The 19836-nt window shown below is 43.2% G+C and overlaps 1 protein-coding gene across 1 annotated transcript; it reads right to left on the reverse strand.

Annotated features, from left to right (window-relative positions):
- Positions 1-263: 263 nt before the first annotated feature.
- Positions 264-18759, reverse strand: gc2 (guanylyl cyclase 2). Its single transcript, XM_063187634.1, has 18 exons — positions 17880-18759; positions 11856-12157; positions 11306-11660; positions 11030-11201; positions 10263-10359; positions 9935-10069; positions 9706-9786; positions 9382-9558; positions 8735-8891; positions 7879-8028; positions 7349-7500; positions 6930-7093; positions 5503-5695; positions 4342-4516; positions 3766-3864; positions 3286-3380; positions 2733-2815; positions 264-391 (listed from the first exon to the last, which is right to left on the reverse strand). Exons 1-18 carry the CDS (start codon positions 18622-18624, stop codon positions 271-273), a joined length of 3453 nt encoding a protein of 1150 aa, XP_063043704.1. The 5' UTR covers positions 18625-18759; the 3' UTR covers positions 264-270.
- Positions 18760-19836: the final 1077 nt, after the last annotated feature.

Below are 19836 nucleotides of genomic sequence, written 5' to 3' on the forward strand. Positions count from 1 at the left end.
TAGCGAAATGAACCCATTATCTGAGCAGCCAAAGACGAGATGTCTCCCCTCCGATGAGGAGTGGCCATGTTCTGAAGAAGTTTCGTTTTCGTGGAATGCGTTTCAAGGTCTGTGTTTCAAATCAGCATTCCAGCCATAGTCTTTTGGAAGAGGTGAGAGGTTAAAGAGACAGCATGGTGAGACTGGTAGTGGAGGGGGAGGTGGTGAGGTGGGGGCTGCTCAGTGGGTGGTGAGGTGGTAAGGTGTGTGTCTGGGGGGGGATGCGGTTGTTCAGTGGTGGTGCATCAGGACGTTCCCTTCGTCCATCATGCCAAGCGCAGCCACCTGCCGCACAGTGGAGATCTTCCTCACCGCTCTCTGGAGAAGTATCTTCAACTCTTTGGCCTCGATCCTTTGGGTGGATCAAATAAATAAACAAACAAATAAATAGCATCAATCAGGATTCTAAATATCTTAAGGGTCCTGTGTGTAATTTCAGTAGCTTATATTGCCATTCACATATTTGACAAAGTGACTGGTAATGCAAAATGGTGGATTTATTGTACATCGACAGGTTCCACTTATTCATATATGAAAAGTGTAAAACATTTTCAAGCTAAAGGTGCAATCAATGTGCCGGAAATAGTCAAAAAAAGGTACTGCAACTATGCTGCTCATTGAAACTTCTTAACGTCTTAACGACTACAGGCCGGTGGCACCCACTCCCATCCCCGCCAAGTGCATGGAGAGACTGGTCATAAAACACATCAAAGCCGCAACCCCACCATCACACGACCCACACCAGTTTGCCTACAGGGAAAACCGCTCCACAGAGGACGCCATCGCCATCGTGCTCCACACACTGCTGGAACATCTGGAGCACAAAAACACCTACGCTCGCCTCCTCTTTGTGGACTACAGTTCAGCATTCAACACCATCCGTCCCTACAAACTCCGCCATAAACTCCACCAACTGGGTCTCAACACCACCCTGTGCAACTGGACTGTGGACTTTCTCACCAACCGTACGCAGAGGGTCAGAGTTGGCAACAACATCTCCTCCACTCTGTCCATTAACACCGGCGCGCCCCAGGGGTGCGTGTTAAGCCCTCTGCTCTACACCCTGTTCACACATGACTGCTCTGCCTCCTCTCCCTCCAATCTGATCGTCAAGTTTGCGGACGACACCACCGTCCTTGGCCTCATCACCAACAGCGACGAGGGGGATTACAGGGCAGAGGTGCAACATCTAGCCTCATGGTGTGACAGTAACAACCTTGCTCTTAACACCAAAAAGACCAAGGAAATGATTGTGGACTTTAGAAAGAAGCAGCTGAAGCATCACAAACCCCTCTCCATCGGGTCAGAGGAGGTGGAGAGAGTCAGGACTTTTAAATTCCTGGGAGTGACCCTGGCGGAGGACCTGTCTTGGGGCACCCACATCGCCTCTGCTGTTGGGAAGGCCCAGCAGCGCCTTTTCTACCTGAGGAAGCTGAGGAGCTACCACATCCCCAGACCACTGCTGGTGAACTTTTACAACTGTGCCATCAGCAGTGTTCTGACCTATGGGTTCCTAGTGTGGTTCTACAGCTCCTCCAAAGCAGATCAGCAGGCACTCCAGCGTGTGGTGAAAACAGCAGGGAAAATCACTGGAATGCCTCTCCCAGAGATTAGTACCATCTACACCACACGCTGTCTACGGAGAGTGCATAACATCCTGCGTGACAGCCACCATCCTGCCTACCATCTGTTCCAACAGCTACCCTCAGGTAGAAGGTACAGGTCCCTTCAGAGCCGCACCGAAAGACTGGCCAAGAGCGTTTACCACCAGGCCATTAGACTTTTGAATTTGCAGGACTGCTGAGGAACATTACTGTCTTAAATGTTATCCATCTATCCTTTGGACATTCTGTGTGTGTGTGTGTGTGCGTGCGTGCGTGCGTGCGTGCGTGCGTGCGTGCGTGCGTGCGTGCGCGCGTGCATGTTTGAGAGAGGGGGGGGGGGGTGTCGTATTATGCACTTAATCTCTGCTGCACTTTAAGTGGGATGGGGGGGCTGGGGGGGTCAAGCACTGGTGTCACTTTTACCTCGTTTTGCACTTTACTTGGAAACCTGCTACTACTAAGTATTGTACCCCAAACACAATTTCGTTGCCTTTTTGACAATGACAATAAATTCTTGAATCTTGAATCTTGAATCTTGAAACTGGGTTGCCTATTGCCAAATTTTATCTTTTCATGAAACTATAAAATAAGTAATAAAAACATATTTTCTAGTATGGCCCAGGTACAGTCATTTTTGCAGCTAAAAATGTCTATTTCTGGAAATTCAAAATGGCGGACCATGGAGAAGATCCCCCTTTTCATGTATGAAAAGTGCAATTTTCCCAGTCATAATGCATACTTAGAATTTGATGGTGGTGGTAAGTATTAATGAAAAAAGTCACATTAGTGAATGGGTAGCATGAATTCTGGAAATAGGCAACTAAAAATCTTACACAGTGCACCTTCAAAGTCATAATGAATACTTAGAATTGATGGTGGCTGTGAATATTCAATATTCAAGATGACAATGAATGGGCAGCATACATTCTGGACCTTGAATTGGCAATATCACAATGTCACAGTTTGGCCATGGATGCCAAATTGCACAGTAATAAGCAATACCTTTCTTTGAGTGCATGTACGTATATTGAACTGCTGTAAGGGTCTTGCAGGGCATGGGTGTGAGTATAGAAGAGATGTTCTGCTTACCCTGATATGTACTCTGTTTCAGGGAGGGGTTTGGTGAATCCTTCCTTTCCAATCAGCCAGTACGTCTTTTCTGGAATGTTGTTCTGTATAATGAGTCAGCATTTCTAGTTAAAACATTATCAAGTAGGCTATTGTGTTGACTGTTATCACACAAATTCTGATTTGGAAACTTTTTGTATCAGAAAATTGCTGGAATTAGATTGTTTCAGTTGTGCAAATTGGGCACTTGCAAATTATTAAATTATGAGAAATGACAACACATCAATAGGGCCTATACACCAGTAAAAATAAAACAAATTTTGTGAAAATGCAAGAGGGGCTCTGAAAAATGTGTGAAATGTGAGAGTAATGTACGGCATGGAAAGATCCATATGGATTTTCTCAGTTAACGCTCACTAGTTCTCAAAACCTTTTTTGACCCATTCCAAGGTACATCACTTTCAGAGTTCCCTCGAACCTTTTTGCCTCTTTGCATTTAAATTGGGCTAATGTAGTATCCGTACATTCACACAAAAAGAACACTTGGCGTATGTCAAACCCAAGTATAGCCTACCTTTAGTTCTACTTTGCCCCTTAGCTTCACCTTGTATCCCTCCTTTAAACTCATAAGTACATCAACAGTACTTCTGTGAATATGGATTCGGTAGGCTGTAGAATAAAAAATAAAACAAACAAGCAAACAAGTGACAAAGTACATACATCTGACAAAAGTACATCCACCTGTCCCCTCCTTGCATGCGCACACACAAATACTCATGTTTCATTCCCACACCTGGGCCAGCTAAGTGAGTTATCACCCCACTTTACCTTCAACCCAAGTCAGAGACATATCCAGAAGCAGAGACGTATCCTCACAAACACATCATCAATCTTCCCAACACAGACTTACCAATTCCATACAACGACAGCTATTTTACAGTCTCAAAGCCATGTTTGGCAATACGACAGTTTTACAGTGTACAGTAATGTAATGTACAGTACTACATGTATGCTGTGCAGCCATGCCATACGGGATTTGCAATGCACTACTTACGTATTCCAGTCGCCTCCATTCTGGAGGCAGTAGTGACCGTGTCTCCAAACAGACAGTACCTCGGCATAGTTAACCCCACCACTCCAGCAACACAGGAACCTATGGCCGATATGAACAGATACCGAAAGGCACATTGTAGATATAGATAAATAGATATTAATGTGGATACACTACTGTGCTGGCTTAAACATAAAATAAAACAAAACAGGCCACACCTTTCAAATACTAGTTTTTAATGACACCTTTTGGCCAACCTATACGTGCAATAAAAACAAGAGTATATTCAAGGTGCGGACTCTTGTTTTATTTTAATCATATGGTGTGCTGGTATATTCATAGTTCTGACATGTTGGTTGTGCATAGTTTTGACCTGTACACACAACTATGCTTATTATACTTCGAATTTCAGAAATATGGCTATACATGTGCATCAAACAATGTAACATCAAACTTCATGAGACAGTTTGTGCCTTAATTATGTGTATCTAATCAAAGGATTTAATCGTGTATTTAAAATGTATTTAATCCTATATTCCTAGTTCTGAGACGTTGGTTGCTTGTGCCCCGTTCTCTGACCTGTGTGTATGCCTATGCGTATCTTGACAGGCATGTCTGGCAGGTGCTTCATCTTGAACTCTCCGATGGCACTCAGGATGTCCAGGGCCATGTTGGAGATCTCGGCGGCGTGCCGGTTTCCGTTTGGCACGGGCACGCCCGACGACACCATGTACGCATCGCCGATGGTCTCTACCTGGAGGGGGCAAACCAAGAGAAAGGTATGGCAGTGGTGTAGTCTACGTAGAACGCGGGTATACAGAGTATACCCACTTCTAAATTTCAGGGATTTCAGTATACCCACTTAAAATTGATTGATCCATTATTTTGAATAGCACAAATATACACAGTATACCTACTTCAAAAAATGCTCAAATATACAGTATACCCAGCATAAAAAAGTACACTACACCACTGAGGTATGGGAATGTCAGGCGAGGATTTTATAACCTGGTTCTCACGAGATCTGGAACATTTGCAACTGCTTAACTCTGGAAAGGCGCAGGTGTGTTCAAAACAGCTCGAACCCGATTGGAGAATTCACAAGGCTTTTTTTGAATCACTACCACTTCAACCACTGACTTGTATATACCCCGCCCCGAGATCTCGCCCCGCGATTCTGATTGGACAGGCCATGAAATATCTGATGCCGTTCGGGCTCGTCTAAGATTTCCAGACCCTCATGCGAGCTCACGAAGTTTAACGAAGATGCACGAAGCACGAAGGGTCTGCGTGAGAGCCAGGCTAAGGATTTGAAGGGTCATGATGAGGAATGGTGGGCTTGCAAATTAAATGCAGCAAATGAAAATATAAGATAATCACTTGTCCAGACAAAGAGCCAGGGAAGAGAATGTGTGTACTGAAAGCAGTTGCGATCATACAATGACCGATTACCTTAACTACAAAAACCCTAAACATTGAATTGTATTGTATTCTTAGGTTTAGGTACTAAATGTAATTAACCTAAGGTAGAGTCTTTTACTATATTCCATTTCCCACTACCTAGACAAATGCAGTACACTAAGACCCATACCATGTTGCCCATTGGGGCCCAGGTTTGAATCTGGCATGGGTCTGATCCCAACCCAAACCTGCCTCTCTCTCTATCGTTCTCTGACTATATTTCACTGTCCTGACAGAATAAAGGCATAAAAAAGAGAGAAACGAGGGGGAATGCATTGCCTTGTAGACATCATGAGTGCAAATGATGGCATCGAAGAGTGAGTAGAGGTCATTGAGGACGTTCACCACCTCAATAGGATCACTATTCGCCGCGATGGTTGTGAAACCCACAATGTCACTGAAGTAGAGGGTCACACTGTCAAAATGCTCTGGCTCCACAATAGCACCGAGTTTCAGGGCATCAGCCACAGACCTGCAGAGACAACAGGTATGAAGCATTAAACATGGGAAACATTGGTAACACTTTATTTTAACAAGGCTTTAATTACAGTGCACTTACTCATTAGTTACAGTGGAATAATTAGTGTAGTAACATGTAAGTACAACTGTAGTACATGTTATTACATCATATTCACAGTGTGTATTTTTGTGTATCTACATATACACTTTTGCCTCCCATTCATCACTTTTGCAAAGTATTATAATTACGGTAATATTATGATAATTATTGTCAGTGTGGTATGTAGATACATAAAATATATGATGTCACTAGAATGCACTCTGAGAGTGCAGACCTCCGCCAATGAAGCTGTTTGTTACAACATTTGACTATGTTTCACCCGATTTTTGTTTTAAGTCTTTCTGCCTTATTTTTGTCGAGTTAGAAACTGGAACGTCAACATTCGCCCTGTCCCACAGTTCAATTTGCGGTCACAAGGGGAGTCTAGATTTGTACGCTAGCAATGGTGAAGAATCTTTTTTTTTTTAAGTCCTGGTTCCGGTTGGCGATCCATATCACCACCAGAATTTAATCACTTGTTCCTTGGGTCATTCCAACAACTCCACCAAGTTTCATTCAAATCCGTTCATAAGTTTTTGAGTTATCCTGCTGACAAACAAACAGACAGACAGACAGACAAACAAACAAACAAGCAGACAAACAAACCAACACGACCGAAAACATTACCTCCTTGGTGGAGGTAATAATATGTACTACAGTTGTACAGTACTTACATGTTATTACAACAGTTATTCCACTGTAGCCTACCTAATGATTATGTAGACTGTAATTAAAGCCCTGTTAAAAAAAAGTGTTACCGAAACATTTTAGCACTTGATGTTAATTAACACAAGATTTTTACTCTCTCACATTCCAGTATAATGGGACATAATAAAAAAGAATCTTTAATCTGAATCTTGTTCAACCTGCCAGCACGCGCAGTGTGTGTGTGTGTGTGTGTGTGTGTGTGTGTGTGTGTGTGTGTGTGTGTGTGTGTGTGTGTGTGTGTGTGTGTGTGTGTGTGTGTGTCTGTGTACTTTTTATATATGCATATGTTTTATATGCATTTATTTTATTCAACTGCAAATGATCTGCTGATTATGTAACAAGAATATTGCCAACAAAGTCTTTATGAAAATGGCGCTATTTCACACTGATGTTATTTTTTGTTACAAATTCTAAGTTCTTGCTGTGGTATGAAACTCACGGAGGAAGCATCTGTGTCAGAAGCTGTTCTGTCCTCAGCTTTTCGATTTCCAACTCTTCAGTCCTCTCTCTGATCAGATTTTCCAGATTAGAGGAATACTTCTCCAACATTCGAAACATGGACTCGATTACATTTGTCTTCTTGCCCTTGTTTATGTTCTTAAACTTCACATGAAATGAAAACACAGGCACATTGAGACCGTACAGATATGACAAAGGCTTTGAAGATTGAAGGCATGCACATCTAGTAGGAGTTTAAACTTCTCAAGAGCATTGGACCAAACAAACATAAGTTACATAAAACAGAAGGAAAACGGCACAACCAAAACATATTAATGAGTGCCACCTGATCTACGTAGGTCCCATTTCTAAATCAATTTTCTTTACATCAGAATAATCAAAAATGCCTTATATCGCTACCTGATCAAAAATCTCTTGGAAGTTTGGGCGTTTCTCAGGCTCCTCGGCCCAGCAGTGTTTCATCATCTCGATGCATGCTACTGGGGCATCATCAGGGGTCACAACTGGACGGAACAGAGGTGGAGGAGTCCTACAAATTCTCTGAACGATTTCTGCAGAAGACGAGAAGAAAAAAAACACAAATAGTTATTTTAAGTAGTTTTGGGCACTTCTTGTGCCTTTATTTGATAGTGACAGTGAAGACATGACGTGGAATGGTTAGGAGAGAGAGAGATGGGGAAGCCTTCCCCTCCGGAAATGTCCTCGGGCCGGAATCGAACCTCTGCCCTTGGCATAACCGTACAATGCCTTAGCCATTTGGGCCAAGGCCACAAATAATTCTTATATTCTTCTTGGCTATGGTGAATCTCTCTCTCTCTCTCTCTCTCTCTCTCTCTCTCTCTCTCTCTCTCTCTCTCTCTCACACACACACACACACACACACACACACACACACACACACACACACACACACACACACACAGCAATACCTTCAGCGGACAGCTCTAGCATGCAAAACGGCACTCCGCCCATCACAGTTTCCTGCACTATGATGGAAAAGCTGTACACGTCCCCTGGCAGACTGCCATGAAGGCCTGGAACTTGACTTCGAAGGATCTCAGGGGCCGTCCAGAGGAGATCTGAGTGTCAAATGAAATAATAGTACTAGTAGTAATAGTAGCACTAATAACAGTAATATTAATACACCTTGCACGTATGTTTTTGTTATACAAGAGTCATTATATAATTAGGGCTACATTTCAAGTGTATGCGCTTTATTTGCCAATTTCACTAACTTAAACCAATGTTCCTTTGAACATCAGCACGCGTCAAACTTTTGTATACCACAAAGAGTCAACAAATAACATAACGTTCCTCTAAAATAATGAGCATATGAAGAGTTCAGATGCAAAACCCCCTAAGTGCCATTTCAGAAAATAATCTTAATTCATTTTTATTTAATACAAAGCTATCAAAATTGCATATTTTTTTTATTTTATTTATGTAATATAACTATTTATATGTATTATCAAGTAAATGAATGTAAACCAAACCAACAACCGGGTTCTCTAAAAATATAGAAGTGCAGGTTTTCAGAAATGGAGTTAGGGGGTTTTGCATCTGAACTCTTCATATATTACCGTTTTCCAGATATATGTCCTGTTTTTCAAATATCAGATTCAGTCTTCATATTAACATGTAAAAAAATCGCTTTTGTATTAAATATTTACAAATATTTATTCACAGTAACGGTAGTTATTATAATATGTGTTTAAAAGCCTATTATTTTGCATTTTATATTTTATCGGAAATTTTATATATATACCTACATAAGCATATTCTCACCTTCAGCAGATGGCTCTTGATAGGAGAACTTCTGTGCCTTGAACACCTCATTGTATCCATAGTCTGTGATTCTAAGCATTAGGCGTCCATCAACTAAACAGTTCCTTGACTTCAGTCGGCCATGGCAAACGTTCTTGTTGTGCAGGTACCTCATGCCCTGTTGGATGTGTACAATGAAATTGAGCTTGATTAGTGTTGAAGTTGTGGTCATGCATATGCAGGCTTGTGATGAATAATGTTTAGGGAAAAAAACTGGTGGTCCTGTTGCAAAAGCCCCCATGGGTGAAGCATTCATTGATTGTCCATCTTCAATGGAAGACATGTGATGGGAGTGTGTATAGGGTCAGCTATCCACAGGGAAAGGCTGTATGATAAATTGATCACTACTACGGTTATGATCTGCCTCTCACGCTTGCCAGGCTAGTTCTTTGTGCAGTCAGAGCACATGTTCTTGGGCTCAAAGCTAGGTAGGGCAACACTCCCCCCTCTCACTCAGGGGCGATCCTATAGGGGCAGGCCAATTAGGCAATCGCCCGGGGCAGCACCCGGGAGGGTGTGTTGCCTAGGGCACCAGTCATTGTAGGATCACCACTGCTTTCACTACACCCATTCTCTCCCCTGGCTGTATTGTCTGGACAAGTGACTACCTTAATGAGGTCCATTATGAGAGAGGACTTGAACATCCAATCCAGCGGGGCATCGTCATTGAGCAGCAGGTCTTCCAGAGTGCCACGTGAACAGAACTCTGACATGATGGCAAACACACCACAGTCATGGAAGAAGCCAATGAACGTGTTGACATTCTCATGCCTTAGGTCTTTCATCTAAGAAATAAATAAAAAAGAAATTATTAAAACATGTAGTCCAAGAGCACATTGAAATACCTTGTCATTTTTGCCTTTGAAATAAAATAGCGGCAGATTAGGTAAGAAGAACATCTCCAAATAGAAATAAGAATAATCCACACTTACCACCTCAAACACATCACTTGTGCTGGGGTTGATGGTTTGGAAATTTCCATCGGGCAATCTTTTCAACCATGCCCAGTCCCCCTATAAAAAGAGGTGACATGAAGAGCATCAATGAACAGGTGTGCATGGTGCTAAACCAAGTATTAACATCTCAACAGTACTGCTGTACCTTAGATTAGGTCTCACATTAACCTTGATGTTCATTACCCCTGCATTAAGCCTGTCTTACCTCAAAAAGTACTACATTTGAGTTCTCGTATGTGGCAGGTGATTGGGAGGATACTTGGGACTTCAAGCTTCGATCTGAACTGCTCTTCCTCAAGTTCGTCAGCCCACTGATCCGGCTGTCACTCAGACTGACTTTCTGAAAGGACGTTACAAAGTAAACATGAGTCATTTTAAATTAAACAAAATACCAATGTACTTAACTTCAGAACTTCAGAATCAACCATTTCCAAGTATTTACTACACAAATGTCATGAAATCGTAAACATACTTTTTTTGTTACATTTGTCATGTATAAGAGTGTATGCATTGTCCTGACAAATGTTACTCACCTTGTTACTCAGGGATGGATGAACAAATGTAACCTCCTCAAGAGTCAACATGATTTTATTGGGACCTCTAATCATTTCGATTTGGTTGATCTTTCTCCTGAAGAGTTGAAGAGATTTATTCTTTTTCATTTTTCATGACATAAAGAGTTCTTTCATTATCCTAACTCCTTGTGCTTGTGGCTTCGTGATGACGTCACGAGACGTCATTGACGACAATATCTTGCAAAAGCACAATTCATTGGTCATTTTCTTCTTGGGAATTGGGATGTTCAATGGGGAAAAGTCTCCCAAAAGTTGTTGTGGCTAGTCTGACAGCGGGGAAGCTTTGTTGTTTTCTCCACGGAGATGGGGGATCAGTGAAGCGCGAGGTCACAAGGACAGGAGTTAGGATAATGGAATGTAGCCAATGTGTGCTGATGCCTTTTCAGCAGAACTGACGGTAGGGACACATAGGAGGCGAAGCGAGCGAAGCGAAGAGAGGCGGAATTCAGCCGTCATCAGGTCGTCGCAGCGAATCAAATGGAATGGAACAGTTATGTTGTTGATTTGATTGGGCCGTGGCAGGCGAATTCGCTCCTCATTTGCATAACATTAAACTTTCTTTAATAATTTCGCTTCGCTTTGCTCCTGTTCGCTTGCCTTCGCCTCTCTCATAGGAATGAATGGCGAAGTTGGCTTCGCTTGGCCAAATTCGCGTCTATGTGTCCCTAACGTAAGGCTATATGCCAATTCTACAGCACATAGGTCTACAGTAATGAAGTTATGGCAAACATAAAATATAGAGACTGCGTAGATTATTGATGAAAATGTAGTCTTCATTAAGTTTCAAAAATGTTATGAATGCTGTTGTATACCTCACATAGTAGCAGATCCCGGCGAAAAAGAAAAATAGCAGAGCAGTAGTCATGGCCACCATGACTGCAGTAAAAGGATCCGCACCTTTGAAAGAGACAATCATTGTTTAAATTCTCAGAGGCTTCTCAGAGTCAGGAAATCAAATGTACTGTGATTCCTGCTCTTCTTGACGCTAAATAAATGCTAACCTCCAGTGCAGAGGACTCCAGGGGTGAACCAGCAGCTGTATTCCGGCTTGGGAGGCCGTCCGTTGGGGAAGTGGATGGGGTTGCCTAGATACCTCACCATTCCAGACTCCATCTCCACTCTGTGTGTCGGCGTCAGCTCCCAGGATAGGCCATCCGTGTCCAAGATGACAAAGTGCAGCAGACTGAAGCCTGTTGCACTGCTCTGGACTGGATGGCTAAAGCCCTGGAAAGACAGACTGTGTGCGTGGCGGACCAGGTGCCCCCCATAAACCCATTTGTCTGAACTCCTCATGCGCTGCATGGCATGGGCCAAGAACAGTATGGAGTTGTAGATGGTGCCAAAGAGTGGCGACACCTGACAATGAAGAGCAAGAGACCACACGTGAAACACAAACAAAGTCCAACCTGTCATACCATCCTATGACAACTTATCTAAAAAGAACACTGTGTAACTTTTTTATTTGCAAGGTATGTAGTCACAAATAAACATTTCCCCAACATGTTCCCACCAGCCATCAAGGATATTCAATGCTTCAATGTGGCCCTTCACCTGTTGAGGTTTTATGTTGCAATGAAGCTCCCCAGAGTCTATGGCCTGCTGGTAGGCTTGGTAAAAGGAGTGCTGCTGGGATTGAACAGTGATCGTTAGCACTGCATCGTAGGCACGCAGCAGTTTGCTGTTGTTGCTCAGGGCGGGATGAGGCACGTCCACGTAGGGCAGGCTGTAGAGCAGCGTGTCATAGGGCACAAACATCAGAGAGCCGTCCGTCAAGCGCATGTCCTGAGCCGCCTCCAGGAGCCGCTTCTGGACCTGGCCGCCAATCAACACTGAGTGCATGCAGAGCACGACCGCTGCGGAGGAACAAGCGCATGCACAAACACATAACATCACATGACACCACAAACAGACATGCATATCACACCACAGGAACCCAAACATCAGGCCAAAGATCATAGGTACCGGGCTGGAAGACTGTCGTGCATGAGGAGGAACAAATTCATGCACAAATACATAAACGGGGATGAACAACCAGAAGCTACAATGCACGGCAAAATATTCCACATAAGCTGATTTTACCTAAACACTTAGGCTATTTGGGCAGATAAAACCAGGTCGGTCATTTGGAATATGTGGCACTCGATTGTAGCTTCTGAATCCAGGTTTCCCATTAGTGCACATAATATCACATAATACCACAGACATGCATAGATGGATTACTGCATGGGCCTACATGTCCAGAACTTTGCTGCCAGGATCCTCACAGGCACTACTGTAGGCCCTGGAAGCACATCACTCCCACACTCAAAACAGCTTCACTGGCTCCTCATCAAATCTTGCATCATCTACAAAGTCCTCCTCCTTACTTTCAAGTCCCTCCATGGTCTTGCACCTGACCCCACTACCTCACAGACCTCCTCCACCCCTATACCGCAATACCTTAAGACCCCTGTGGTCCTCTTCCAAGCTTGCACCAGATTCAAGCTGTTCCATTCCTTTGGACCAAACTGCCCAACTACATTTAAAATGCTCCCTCACTGGCCAGGTTTAAACAACACATCAAAACACATATTTTCCTGGAGGCCTTTGGCTGTACACACTTGCACTGTAAAAAAAAAATACAAGGATTTCACAGTCATTTACTGTGAATTGGCGCAGCTAATTACTGTGATGTTCTGGTACACTATGCTACTGTAATGGTCACATGACACACAGCAAATTTCTGTGAAATCATTGTATCATTTGCAGTTTGTCACCTAACATGGATATGACAGTATTTTACTGTGATATTCAAAGATTACCAACATGCCAAAGTGTTGAACTGGACAGCATCACAGCAAACTACTGTGTGGGTGGAATAACTATTGAACTATTGAATTCTTCGTGCATCGGGGCACAACTTCATCCATACACAATTTAGACTCTTTATTTCAATCACACATTTTGCTGACATTTTCAGCAAAGTATTTACTTAATAAAGTCTTCTCTTTAACACGTGTCCCTATGCTTAGTGGTTCACATTTTACTCACTTCCTGCTATAAGATTGAAGAATGAGGAGATATACGTGACCATCTTCATGACGGTGGGAATATGGTCATTTTCTTGTGTACCACTTTAATAGTAAAACTGCGTTACTCTCAGTGACTGAAGCTCTAAGGACTGCAAGAACGGAAGGACTATCCTCGGTCCTCATACTACTAGACCTGTCTGCAGCCTTTGACACAGTCAACCACAAGATCCTCCTGAGGATACTCAGAGCCATGGGAATCACAGGCGTTGTCCACTCATGGTTCAACTCCTACCTCTCTGGACGCACCTTCAGTGTGTCATGGCAAGGGAAGCTGTCTACGACTCACACCCTCTCCACAGGCGTACCCCAAGGATCAGTGCTGGGACCCCTTCTGTTTGCAATATACACCTCCTCCCTGGGACGTGTCATTCAAACACATGGGTTCTCCTACCACTGCTATGCTGATGACACCCAGATGTACCTGTCGTTCCGGCCAGAGGACACCACGGTTTCGGAACGCATCTCTGCCTGCCTCACCGACTTGTCAACATGGATGAAGGACCATCACCTACAGCTGAACCTGGCCAAGACAGAGCTCCTGGTGATCCCAGCTAAAGAGTCGCTCAGTCACAACATCAACCTCAAGATAGGCTCCACCATCGTGACCCCAAACAAAGTCGCCAAAAACCTCGGCGTCATGATTGATGATGAGCTGTCATGCTCCAACTACATCAACTCGGTCACCCGGAGCTGTCGAATCCAGATGTCCAACGTACGGAATATCAGACCTGTGCTGACACAATATTCTACACAACGACTGGTCCAGGCCACGGTCCTGTCCCGCGTTGACTACTGCAACTCACTCATAACAGGTCTACCTGCTTGTGCGCTAAAGCCTCTGCAGATGATCCAGAATGCGGCGGCACGGTTGATTTTCAATCAACCCAAAAGGACCCATGTTACTCCTCTATTTATTGAGTTGCACTAGTTACCGATCGCCGCCCGGATCAAGCACAAGGCATTGACCCTTGCCTACAAAACCATCACAGGAACGGCCCCAGCTTATCTGAAGGACCTACTAACGCCTTATGTTACTGGAAGAGAACTGCGCTCATCCAGCACAAGCCGTCTGGCTCTGCCATCCAGTCGCTCTAGGTACTCCCAGTCAAGATTGTTCTCCGTTGTGGTACCCAAGTGGTGGAACAGTCTCCCAGAGGCAGCAAGACTGAGCACATCTCTTGCAGCTTTCAAGAAACAACTAAAGACATTCCTCTTTCGAGAGAATCTACTAGATTAATGCTTGAACTGGCCTTGCCCCAGGGCAGACTCCTGACATGATGTTTAGTTTAGTTTAGTTTAGTTTGTGAGTGTGTGTTTGTGTGTGTGTACTCGTTATTTACTCCTTATATTTTAAAAAACAAAAAAAACAAACAAAAAACACAACTAACCCCTCTTTGCAACTGCACTTGTTGTTCTGTATATCTCCTGTGCACTTTGTATTTGCTTGTGATGTTGGCTTGATTATGTCCTCTTTTGAAAGTCGCTTTGGTTATAAAGCGTCTGCCAAATGCAATGTAATGTAATGTAATGTAATGTAATGTAATGTAAAACTCCTACTATAAACGCAGAATATAACAATGAGTAATATTTTGATGCAAACTTAGAATATTCCTACGAGATAAATGGCTCTAAATATGTGCATTGCATGATGGGACACAATCTGAAGACAGCCAGTATGTCTTAAGCCCCTCCCCCTCAGTTGTACATTATTGACATGATTTAAGTGTCAGGTGCTCCTTCCTGACATAAAATAATTGTCATCAGGTGAATTGGGTCACCCCTTCAGATATAAGGCCAGTATTCATTTCAATTACCAAGGTGCAATTCCACAAAATGAGTGAGGAAGTGAGAAAAAAAATGAGAGATGACCAAGCATGGGAAGGCATAGTAAAGAAGTTGATGACTAAATAGTTTGCTGTAAATGTCCAAGAAGTTTCTGAAGGCTCAGGTTGTGCTGTGAGGCAGCCGATGGCCTAATGGTTAGTAGACTGAAAGGGCAACTGCAGTATTTTCAACATTAAGTCTCTTTTTTGGGTTACATTACATTACATTACATTGCATTTGGCAGACGCTTTATAACCAAAGTGACTTTCAAAAGAGGGCATAATCAAGCCAACATCACAAGCAAATACAAAGTGCACAGGAAATATACAGAACAACAAGTGCAGTTGCAAAGAGGGGTTAGCTTTTTTGTTGTTGTTGTTTTTTCATAATAAAGAGTACACACACAGCACACACGCACACGCACACGCACACACACACACACACACACACACACACACACACACACACACACACACACACACACACACACACACACACACACACACACAAACTAAACTAAACTAAACATCACGTCAAGAGTCTGCCCTGGGGCTAGGCCAGCTCAAGCATTAGTTTAGTAGCTCCTCTCGAAAGAGGACGGTCTTTACTTGTTTCTTGAAGGGTTGCATGCAATGTTTTAGAGTCCCCCTCACCGTTTTTTGTTGTTTACTGCTGTCTCCGTTAATTGGCTACCACAGATTTGGTCTCAATTGGCTTTATAAAGGCCGTCTATGGGCATGTCCAACTATGTTTTCAAAACCACCCTAAACATTTGTTTTCAAGATCTGCAATTTACCAAGGGTTCAGGGGTATTCACTGATATGCCATAACATTTTTTTTTGTGAAACATGGCTTCTGTTGTGTTTTATGTAGCATTTTGTAAATACCTTTTTTTTTCTTTAATTCACAAAACGGCTAATAAAAAAACGACAGAAGCCATATTTGGCTTTCAAACTTGTTCTGGATTATCAGTGAATACCCCTGAACACTTGGTAAGTTGCACAGTCTTGAAAACAATTGTTTACAGTGGTTTTGAAAACATAGTTGGACATGCCCATAGACGGCCATTGTAAAGACAATTGAGACAAAATCTATAGCCAATTCACAGAGACAGTAGCAAACAACAAAACAACAGTGAGGGGGACTCTGAAACATTGCAGACAACCCAGAAAAGAGGCTTAACGTTGAAAATACTGCAGTTGCCCTTTAAGATCAGAGGGTTGCAGGTTCAAATCCCACCCTCACCTCTTCCTATAGCTCCACCCACGGTCACAGTGCCCCTGAGCAAGGTACCTAACCCAACACTGCTCCAGGGACTGTAAACAATATCCTGTAACATTACTGTACATCACTTTGGGTATAAGCTGTCCGCTAAATGTAGTATCATCATGACTTTAACCATGTGGGGCCTTCAACACAAGAAAATTCAGGTATTGTGAATCCACAATTTGTTACTGGCTAACAATTGCATTCAGTGACATACTGTGATCCTGCCACAGTTTGTTATTGTGAAATCCAAAGGGACTTACCATCACTGCTAACTACTGTGCTGTTAGAATAGGTGTTTCCTGGCTCCAGGCCATGATTGATTGTAATCACTAATTGTCAGGCTTAACTAGAACAACTGACTAGACTATCAGCTGACTATCAGTAGACCTCCACTACTTGTTGTAGTGGTTTTACCTTTTGTAAGATGCTTGAAGAAGGTCTGATAGGAAATTTTGCTAGGTATACTTCCAATAAATTAAGTTGCAAGCAGCCTGCCATTCCCCCCTACACATACATTTATTGAGTTGGCACCTGCTAATGCTTTGCTCTTGGATGTGCAGGCCCGAACGCAGCATCCAATTTTAAATCAGAATATTGCCACCTAGTTAAACCATAGTAGCCTAGAAATCTAGACGCCCCTGGCTCGCCAGGCTAAAACCATAGTCACAAACCATGCTGAAAAAAAACATGAAAACCATAACCATGATCCATGGTTAGTCAGGAACCACGGTTCTCATGGTTACTCCAAAATAGATAAAAATAAGGAAAAGCCATAGTAATACTATGGTTGGAGTACTTCGAGTATGACATACCATGGCAAAACCATGGTTACTACAACAAAACCATGGTTGATTTTCGTAAGGGAAGGGGTAGGTCAGGAAACACCAAATGGCACAGTTGTAGCCTATGAAACAGCCACAGGCAGAGACCCAAGAATCAACACTTGGTGTCAAATGTTACCTATTCCATTAGCTTGAAGAATTTGGATTGGGAATAATGTGGTACTAAATGGTTAACTTACCACAGACTAGGTCTAAAGACAACTTGGATATCACTATGGTAAAGAATATCTTAACCTGATTTCTTGACCTCATGACCCTAATGCCACACATGCTGAGACATGCTAGCCAACACCAATGGTGTGGTGCTGATCTACTAGTTAGTGTTTAACCAGCAAAGTAGCACACAACCCCCGATGGCAACTTTAAATAGGAGAACTGCTCTACCAATTCAGTTAAAAGTGACTTGTAGTAACATATCCACACCATATTGGTTGGAAGAGTGAGGTAGGCTAGCTGACAATTGTTACATGACACGTATCCATCCATCTTTGTGTTTTAGCAGAGAGAATAGAGGAAGGGGATTATCCATCTCTGGTTCTAGTCCAAACATAAGAACACATGGCACTTACTCCGTAGTTCCTTCATTCTCTTGACCTTAGCCAAGGTCTTGCGGATGCTAGCTAAGTCAGTTCCCACAGATGCAACCAGGTCGACAGACAAGCCATGTCCACGCAAGGCGATGGCCAGTTTGCTGCCTGTCTCTCTCCAGCTCTCCTCTGAGGAGGAGATGATGGCAACATGGGCCCAGCGAAAGTAATGCATGACCCTCACCAGCACCCCCGTGGGCAGGGGCATTGTGCAGGCAAAGCTGGGGTATTTGCGACGCTGTTCCAACTCGTTTCCTACACAAGCCCATGAGAACACAGCTTTACCCCAGCCCTTGGCCAGTAGAGAGGCGGCGTCCCAATACCCTGGGTTGGCTGGCCCGACGAAGGCGGAAGCACGCGAGCGATAACGCATGAATCGACTCAGAGAACGGGACGTCTCACAGTCCTCCTCCAGGATCACATAGTCAAAGGTGTCTATCTTGGGGAATGTGGCATCCTGGTTGATCCTGCTCACGGCCAGCTGGGCGGCTGCGGCTGGCATGGCCTTGGCAAACAAGGGGTCACAGCTCCACGGCCCCACTACTCCAACTTTGAAGACAGCAGCTTGAGAGCGAGATGGGAGAAGGCTGGTCAGTAGAACAAGAAGGAGCCACAGAAACCAAGCCTTGCACTTGAACTGAGAAGCAGCAGAGTCTGGAGACAGTTCAGCAGCGGGACACTCTCTCTTTGGCCATATGCTGGGGAAGGCACAGGGCGGGAGTTGCATCTCAAGGATACAGCTCGAAGAGACCACAAGGCTTTGGGTGGCCTCCTCAAAGTTCCATCAGTGAACTTCTGCAAAAAAAAGAAAAGAAAATTGAGAATGGAATGAGTGTGATACGGTAGCTGTGTTAGCCAAGCAAAAAAAATCCATACAAGAATTCATTGAGATATTTTTGTTGGTATCATTTTCGGTCTAGAAAACTAACCATGTGAGGAACTACTTAATTCTATAGTAGTAAGACAGTGCACAAAACAGTGGCATATATTTATAAATACCACATCACATATTTACTGAGAAGTTAAACTCAAGGTGAAATGCTTGCTGAGGGCCTATACAAATTGCAACTACAAAGAAAAGCACAATAGGATTAGCTACGTAGACGTGTCTGCAGCTTTGAGAGGTTATTATAATCCTTGTTAGATAGACGTGAAACATTGAGGACAAAAATGTTTTATGCTAGCATTATGCACTCAGAAGACCATTGAGGTATTGAATGTTGTATAAACAAGCCATTAAATGTTGATTAAAAAAACAATTCAGGTTACACAGTTCTGGTAATCTGTTCCCTGAAATGCACATACTTCACTTTCTGTGTTGGTGTCAGTGCAAGATTAGAATATTTTATTTCTCCACAAATTCCTGAACACTAATAGTGTCATATTAGACAGGCCTGTGCATACGATGCAAAACAGAAAACCCATATCAGTATTCAGTATGGCTGGATCAGGTCTAATTATACAATGAGATGGATCCTTGCAACAGCACTGTTGCCATACTGTTTTATCATAAAATATAGGCCTACTAATATAACACTTGCGCCCAAGTGTTTCAGAATTGTACTTACCATGGAAGGACACGATAGTCATCTGTGCTGTAACCTGAAACATTTCAAATCAAATTGTCCTTTTCTAGAGCCAATATTGGTCATAAATTCCACATTCTACATGGCAGGCACATTCATGGTTCCACAGGCAATATTAGACATTTGGTACATTTTCCAGCTAAGAATAAAACAAAACAATATGCAGCTCAGACTGCTGTAATGATAGAGGTGGATGCTGTGACCAGAGCCCCAGTAGAAGACTCTCATTGCTATGCGTCTAATCCTGATCATGTCCTCTGTATGACAGTCCTACTAACCCAGGATGAGTGGCCCACAGATTATATTAAATCCAGTGGCATGCTAGTCTTAACAATTTAAGAACACAAGCAACT

The sequence above is a fragment of the Engraulis encrasicolus genome, chromosome 21, assembly GCF_034702125.1.
Source record: "Engraulis encrasicolus isolate BLACKSEA-1 chromosome 21, IST_EnEncr_1.0, whole genome shotgun sequence".
Taxonomy (NCBI): domain Eukaryota; kingdom Metazoa; phylum Chordata; class Actinopteri; order Clupeiformes; family Engraulidae; genus Engraulis; species Engraulis encrasicolus.

Coding starts and splice junctions, on each gene's coding strand:
- gc2 (XM_063187634.1), bottom strand. CDS start 18,624: ATGCAACTCCCGCCCTGTGCCTTCCCCAGCATATGGCCAAAGAGAGAG. Junction 9,787..9,934: donor CAAATGTAGTACTTTTTGAG/GTAAGACAGGCT, acceptor CTCTTTTTATAG/GGGGACTGGGCATGGTTGAA. Junction 9,559..9,705: donor CAAGTGATGTGTTTGAGGTG/GTAAGTGTGGAT, acceptor TTTATTTCTTAG/ATGAAAGACCTAAGGCATGA.